At 34.8% G+C, this 7,264-nt stretch overlaps 2 protein-coding genes across 6 annotated transcripts; both read left to right on the forward strand.

The window, feature by feature from the left end:
* The first annotated feature begins 765 nt into the window (after window positions 1–765).
* On the forward strand, window positions 766–3,204 carry LOC105555763 (NTF2-related export protein-like). 5 transcript variants are annotated; one of them, XM_012002804.1, is made up of 5 exons: window positions 766–1,113; window positions 1,203–1,394; window positions 2,029–2,115; window positions 2,186–2,330; window positions 2,907–3,204. In XM_012002804.1, the coding sequence occupies exons 3-5, from the start codon at window positions 2,062–2,064 to the stop codon at window positions 3,083–3,085; spliced, it is 378 nt and encodes a 125-aa protein (XP_011858194.1). In that variant the 5' UTR covers window positions 766–1,113; window positions 1,203–1,394; window positions 2,029–2,061; the 3' UTR covers window positions 3,086–3,204. The 5 variants fall into 5 exon arrangements, with proteins under 5 accessions (XP_011858194.1, XP_011858193.1, XP_011858195.1 ...); XM_012002803.1 differs by lacking the exon at window positions 1,203–1,394; XM_012002805.1 differs by lacking the exon at window positions 766–1,113 and having other exon boundaries at window positions 1,353–1,376.
* A 925-nt stretch (window positions 3,205–4,129) lies between these two features.
* Window positions 4,130–5,977, forward strand: LOC105555764 (gem-associated protein 6-like). Its single transcript, XM_012002808.1, has 2 exons — window positions 4,130–4,355; window positions 5,379–5,977. Exons 1-2 carry the CDS (start codon window positions 4,201–4,203, stop codon window positions 5,722–5,724), a joined length of 501 nt encoding a protein of 166 aa, XP_011858198.1. The 5' UTR covers window positions 4,130–4,200; the 3' UTR covers window positions 5,725–5,977.
* Window positions 5,978–7,264: the final 1,287 nt, after the last annotated feature.

Raw genomic sequence — 7,264 nt, forward strand, 5'->3', positions numbered from 1 at the left:
ACCCCTCGTAAAAGGTTCCGTCTATAGAAGTCTACGGTACACTCGGATGGGGTTTCTACAACGCTGCCTAGGGATGGCGCTCATGGACCTAAGAATCTCTGGACCGAGCACGAAGTGGGAGAACGGGCAAGGGGGCTGGTAAATTTGCGGTAAGGGGGGGGGCGAGAGTGCTCTCCTTTTCTGTCCTCTTGGTATCTCATGGTATCTCTTTCTACAAGAGGTGAATGTGACCTCTTGTAGAAAGAGATACCAAGAGGGACAGAAAAGGAGAGCACTCTCGCCCCCCTTACCGCAAATTTGCCAGCCCCCTCGCCGTATGCTCGGTCCAGAGATTCTTAGGTCCATGGTGGCGCCACAGTATAACCAGTAGTTGCACTCTCTGTCGGCGCCTTTGATCTGGGCGTTCTCAATTTTCCGCCATGTTTTTATTCGCGCCAACAGTGTATCAACGGTTGAAAGTGCCTGGGCCCTTTTCAGGATCGTATCCAGGAAAGGCACATACGAACTGGCATACATTATTTATTATAAATGGAAATGGCCTATGAAAGAAAATGTTCTAATAAAAGTAATTAATGTAATTACTTGCTCCAACGTATAAAAGTATTTACCCATTATTCGTCAACACTGCGAATTTTTCAATGTCACACCGACTTTGCACTAACACACGTACAAAAATCCTGTGATTGGTCAGAATAAAAACATGTCGGATGCGCAGTACGGATCGGCGCGAACGTGAAACAAAAGAGCGAGTGCCACTACTGGTTATACTGTGGTGGCGCTATACACACAGCGAGCGTCCATATACCTATTCAATTTCAAGTCGCTTCCGACGTCACCCGTGATTTCTGCGATCCGTGTGAGGCTGAGCGAACTGATCTGTACGGGAATTCTCTAACTTGCTATCGAGGTTTTTCCATAACGTTAACTAGGAGCAACCAATGAAAATCTGCGTCTCTTTCGAAGATCGTCCTCGCCATTGGCTGTCGCCAGTTAACGATACCGAAAAGCGTCGATTGCAAGCTACAGAATTCCCGTACTGAACTTAAGAACGTTAGATTAGAGGCATTGATATTTACACAATTCTGAATATATACGAGACTCACGATGGAGCAGGTATGTATAACATATACACACACATATACATATATGTCAGTATGTTAGACGGCATGGTCCAGGACCTCTCAATTTTCATGTATTAACAGAACGCCTTCCTAAAACTGTATAATGCTCTTTCGAAAAATACCAACGATCGAATTTGCTACTCGTTCTAAGTTGCAAATACTTAAAGGCTGGTCTAAAATACGTGGAGTAAGCCGGGAGTAGGAGTAACGATCTTGGCGTAAGATGCTTACAACATTTTCGTCTACAACGGCGGTGTGAGCGTCGAAATCACAGTTGAGATTGCGTTCCAAAAATCTATAGTCCACGTTAATGTATTATAGATTAGTAACACCTGTGGTAAATTTTTGAACACAGAAAAGTAGAGGCAATACTGGCAACGTCGATAGTTGGAGGTTAGGTGAACCAACGTAAGGAGTAGAAGTAGGAAAATAAGCGCTGGTCTACAATACGTGGAGTAAGGAGTAAGGGAGAGCCCTAAAGGCTGGTCTACAATACATGGAGTAAGCTGGAGTAAGGAGTAGGAGTAAGGAAATAAATCCATTTTATTTCTTACTCCTACTTCAGCTCTTAGGCTTACTCCAGCTTACTCCATGTATTGTAGACCAGCCTTTAGGGCTCTCCCTTACTCCTTACTCCACGTATTGTAGACCAGAGCTAATGGTGCTCGGCTCGATTCCCTCATGAGACGGCACATTAAAGATAAAAGGGAAACGACCGCCTTCAGAACAGGAACGCGAATCTCCGAACGTTCGCGTTCATTAATAATAAATTTTCTTATTCCTACTCCTACTCCTTGCGCTAGGCTTACTCCACTCATTGTAGACGACATATAACATTCATGAAATACATGTTCCGAATGCTTAATCATACTTGCCTCTGATCTCGATATCTGTGCTCGTTTTATAGGACCTGAAAGCTAGAATTGATCAGGCTTGTCGTATGGCGGAGGAATTTACAAAACTGTATTACGAATCCTTGGACAAGCGGAGATACGTAAGTAACGACATTGTCAAAAATGTACTCTTTCTTAACTACGTATTTTAATTTTACGTGTATTCTTCAGTTGATTTCAAGAATGTATATGGACAGCGCTACTCTAATATGGAATGGAAATGGCGTCTCGGGGAAAGATGATATACAAAAATTTTGGACGGACTTCCCAACCTCGGAGCATACGATACAGACGCTCGATGCTCAGCCAATTACAGGTAAGTACTGATAATTGTAGTATTCTTAAATAAACTATATTCATTTTATTTATTGTAACGTTATTGACTGTCAATGATCAAGCTTCTAATCGACCATTACCTCAGCCAGGGTTTGAATCTGGACCTCCCTACACTCTAGGCGGGCGTCTCACCAATTCGAGGCATATGCCTCGGTGGTCCAATTGGTGAGACGCCCGCCTAGAGTGTAGGGAGGTCCAGGTTCAGACCCTGGCTGAGGTAATATTTTTTGCAATAAATTTTCCGTGTTAAAAAACACATCGCCAGTTATGGTCGATTAGAAGCTTGATTTTATAACATAAATTTTGAACTTCTCCTCAAGTATATTCTAGTCGTATTCGAATAAGGTCTCATTAATACTTTCTAGTGAAAAATGATTAATTTCAAAGATATTAAAGTGATCTATACTTGATACATTTCATGTTGATTCAGCATAGCCTTTTCAATCGTCATTTTTCACTGGGTTGTATGTAACATAAGGATGATTGTATGTTTATATTTTATATATGAACCTTTATCTTTATAATACACCAGTTATCATCTGTTTGTTATATATAGGTCCAGAGGTAGCCACCCAATTAACGTTTCTCGTCAAAATCGGCGGCCAAGTAAAATACGACGACAGGAATTTCAAACCGTTTAACCAGACCTTTTTAGTTACGGCTGTGGGTGATAAATGGAAAATTGTTAGCGACTGTTTTCGAGCGCAAGAAATATTAGATAACAATACAAGTTAGCGTACTTGCATTGTTAACTCTGCTTTGTTAACTAGGTTAAGTTAAGTTAGGATGTTTTAAAAATATAAATATATTATGGGCTTGTTCTCTCTTGCTACACTGGTGAACCGGGGCAAGAAGTTCAAATATATTTTTTCTCATTTTAGTTTACTGCACTAGTTCACGGTGCAGCAATAGAAAACAAGCCTTATATTATGTATGATGTACAGCTTTAATGTTTACTTTCAAAAATTTATATCTGGTACACACACATAAATATATACATGTATAAAACAAGATTAATATATATTTCGTTTTTATGTTGTCATACAAATATATTTATTGTATATTTATATATATATATACCATATTGCTATCAGAGTTTCAAACTTCAACCAATAAAAAAACTTTAACCATAAAAATTTGACTTTTATTTTTAACCTCTTAGATTAATGTATACATATGCATACATAATATAAAAATTTTGTATTAATAAATTCCTACATTTGTCGGTTCTTTAACTGGATAATTTTACGAAAAAGATTAGAGAATACAAGAGAATGTAAATGAGTAAAATTATTGTAACAATGAGGAAAGGAAAACGCGTAAATTTTGTCTTTTATTTTATGATAAAGTTATTTTCTGTTTTATGGACAACTATGTGTTAAAACCACTAATCTTATTGAAAAATAATTGTGCGAAATATTTAGCTAAAGAAGTAAAATAATTTCTGTTCTATTAAACGTTCTGCTGTAATGGTGAATAATTTTAATAAGGTATAATAAAGCAATTCTCGTATCGTCATCACGTTATTATCAAATATGGCAGTATTTAAGTAGATAGCAACAGTTTTGCTGCAATAGCAAAATTATTTTTTTCCGTGCGTATTATTGAAAGTCTATAAGTATGAAATAATGTGTGGTGTAGAAATAATAAACTTTCTTTTTCGTGTAAGCAAACTTTATTTTTACTTTTTGTTTATTATTTCTACACCGTGTTGGTTTGCCGCGTCAGCCACGTGTTGGTCAGCCAATCAGCAAGCGAGAGTAGCGAGACGCCGATGCCGCCGATTGCGCTTCTCTTATTATTTAGGACTCTACGGCTGAGTACATGTGGTTTATTTTTAAAGCTCTGATATGAGCACGCAAGAGGATTTGGATTTTGCACATCAAGTATACAAAAATGATCCAATCTTATTTAAAAGTTATGTCGGAAAGAAGATTAAGATAATGATGAAGGATAAAAACGTTCACTATGGCGTTGTTTACACGGTCGATCCGGTATCAGAGAGGTTAGAAAAGTTATCGAAATTCTGTACTCGGTTCTAATAATTTTAAAACAACACGTATTTACGTTTATTTGGACCGTTCTTTATTGTTTATTTGTCTAAGAAACATATAGTGAACATAATTTCTGTTCACATTTAAAAAATTGCACTTCAATTTTCCGTACATTCTGTACTCTCTCTTTGTTTATATTCAGTTATTTCATATTGTAAGAAAGTATTAGTTTCTGAGAAATTTATATTTTGAAGTAGAATTTTATAAATTCTATTCTACACACATTGTATTGTTTATCAAAGAAAGACAAAACTCTTTAAGAAAGAATCGAGTTGCACCATTGATTTCTATAGGATGTGTTTATTACTGCATGAATAATTGCAATTTTGTTCTTTTAAATAAAGCTGATTAAAGCTAGTTCGTCGCACCAGTACTTGATCAATGTGTTACTAAGGATTCCAACTTGCAGCACGACAGCAGATTTGTTCGGACGTTGCAACGGATCTGGTATCATTAAAACTTTTGTCGGCAGAGCCAATATAATTTAACAATCGATTGCTAACAGAAACTGAACGGAATCTATTATTTCATGTTTAAACACACGTAACCATTTACATGGAGTACATCATTTAATTGGTTAAGAAATGATAGACTCTGCTCAGTTTCTGCAGTCAATCTGCTATTCTGTTAATAGATTCTGTTACGTTTCCGCTGATGTTCTATTGAAAATATTTGTAACAGATCTTCAAAATTTGTATTCGACAGATATTTAGCTATCGTGGATATTCAACTTGATATTCCTAACAAAGGTCGCATTGTTGGCATGAGAAATTTTAATGCTTCTTTAAGAGAGTAATTCGACTCTTTCTCGATGTGTTATTTGTTATGAATAATAGTGTTTTATTCTATTACAAACTATATGAGTTGTATTATATAATGTTTACATCATTAATTTCTCCTTTTACAAATTTTTTAAATTTTTAGATTGTCAATTTTAACCATTTAATTGCAAATAATGACGTATTATTTTACAGCGTTGTTCTTCTACAGGCAGAAACATCTACGCAATATCATCTTAAAATAATATTCAATCACGCCATAAAAAATATCGAAGTAACGTCGGAAGCCGAAGTACTCGTGCCGGAACTGTTTTCATTATCGCCCGCAAACCTTTCAGAGGTGACGGTTACTAAAAGGAAGAATATTGTTATGCAATTATTATTGGACAATCGATTTCCAGTTAAAGAGGAGGATGATATTTTATTCATAGAAGATACTGTATCAATAAAACCCCCATATTATCCCGAAAATTGTAATTGTACTAATAGTATTATTCTTAACAAAGTACAGAGTATTTTAACGCATGTAAATGTTGAATAAAATCAACGGAATCGAAACGAAAACATATTCTAAGAATACTATACCTTATCACGAAACAAACGCAATATTCTTTGAATCTTTTGATCAATTTAGAGTCCAAAAAAAATTTCAACGACAATTTTCATTTTCATTATTGCTATTACTATTATATAATTCAATATTAATGAATAATTTTAGATTGTCAATATACACTGTATGCACACATTAAATTGTATGAAAAGGTTTTAATAAAGCACAGTTTGTAGTAATGATATATTTTGCCATAAGCGTTTGCTTTGCTAATTACAAAAATAGCCTTGTCGATCATTAGGAATGTATACATTGCAAAACCGTGGAATGTTGAGAAATGGGCGACCCAATAATTTTCTAATCAATATTTCTCATCTATTTTTGAACAATTATTAACGTTAAGCTTTAAGACTATGTCAAGATGTAGTCATCTTTTAGCCTCCTAATATAAAACACCCTTTTTGCTTTACAAGGCGAGATTTTGCTTAAAGCACGATGCTAATGCACTTTGAATACATGCTAATCGGATTTTATTTGTGTCGATTGATTTGTACATGCAATATTTCTTACACTTTCATTTGTAATGAAAGATCACGCAACAATGTGATATCTTAAAAAAAAAAAGAATTGAAAAGTGGAATCCAAAATAGTTGCTTTTCGATAAAACTATGGAAAGTGTAAGAAAATGCGGCTGGAAAAAAACAAAGCTTAACATTATATTATATAGTTGTATTTAAAATTAGATATATATAATTATCCGATTTAAATCCAATGCAATTCGAATGAAAGATTTTCATTGTACAAGATTCAGAATTTCTTCGTATTAAATGTAACATATATTTGCACAATATAATTCATATATATCCAGCTATCATTTTGAGTTATTTTAAGTAGAAGCGTATTTCTCTTTAAATGTATAGCCAAATGTAACTAGATCGTCCACATGTTGATTGCATTTTGGATTTATTGGATTGTCAAGAATTTCTTATTGCTATTACTTACTATTATATAATAGTATAATGCAAAACATATATCAAATTGAAGTTGGGTTGACGTAGTACATTTTGTGTCATTAAATAGCCTCACTCGACGAAAAGCTTAATACAATTACAGTTTAAATACATATTTGATATAGAATCTAATAAATTTAGTTTAAGACAAAAATAGTTGAAATGTTATAGAATAATTATTTAAGACCTAAGATCCCTTACTGCAACTACGTTGGATTATGATGTTTGAAAAGTTTTTATTTGTCGTACTGTGTGTATTTCTTCGCATTTCACCACTCGTAATAATATATGAATAATATATCATTCGTCTTAAATATACAGGGTGAGTCTTTCCATATCCGACAAAATTTTTGAGAAAGTAGAACGGATCGAGATAAATAGAAAAGTCCTGTACCATTTTGTAATTTTCGTAATAGTTAACGAGTAATTAATTATTAAAAATCGTTGTCTTAGGCCGGCCTACCGCCCAATTCGAGCGCGTGGCAAGATGTGACCGCCCGGCGATCGATATTGCTATGCGC

Source organism: Vollenhovia emeryi, unplaced genomic scaffold, assembly GCF_000949405.1.
Source record: "Vollenhovia emeryi isolate VEMERY1.0 unplaced genomic scaffold, V.emery_V1.0 DF940766.1, whole genome shotgun sequence".
Classification (NCBI taxonomy): Eukaryota; Metazoa; Arthropoda; class Insecta; order Hymenoptera; family Formicidae; genus Vollenhovia; species Vollenhovia emeryi.

Bases quoted from the DNA above. Each gene is read 5' to 3' on its own strand.
- LOC105555763 (XM_012002803.1), top strand. The intron at 2,116-2,185 runs GTAAGTAACGAC...TGTATTCTTCAG, and splicing joins CCTTGGACAAGCGGAGATAC to TTGATTTCAAGAATGTATAT. The intron at 2,331-2,906 runs GTAAGTACTGAT...TGTTATATATAG, and splicing joins CGATGCTCAGCCAATTACAG to GTCCAGAGGTAGCCACCCAA.
- LOC105555764 (XM_012002808.1), top strand. From the start codon at position 4,201: ATGAGCACGCAAGAGGATTTGGATTTTGCACATCAAGTATACAAAAAT. The intron at 4,356-5,378 runs GTTAGAAAAGTT...ATTATTTTACAG, and splicing joins GTCGATCCGGTATCAGAGAG to CGTTGTTCTTCTACAGGCAG.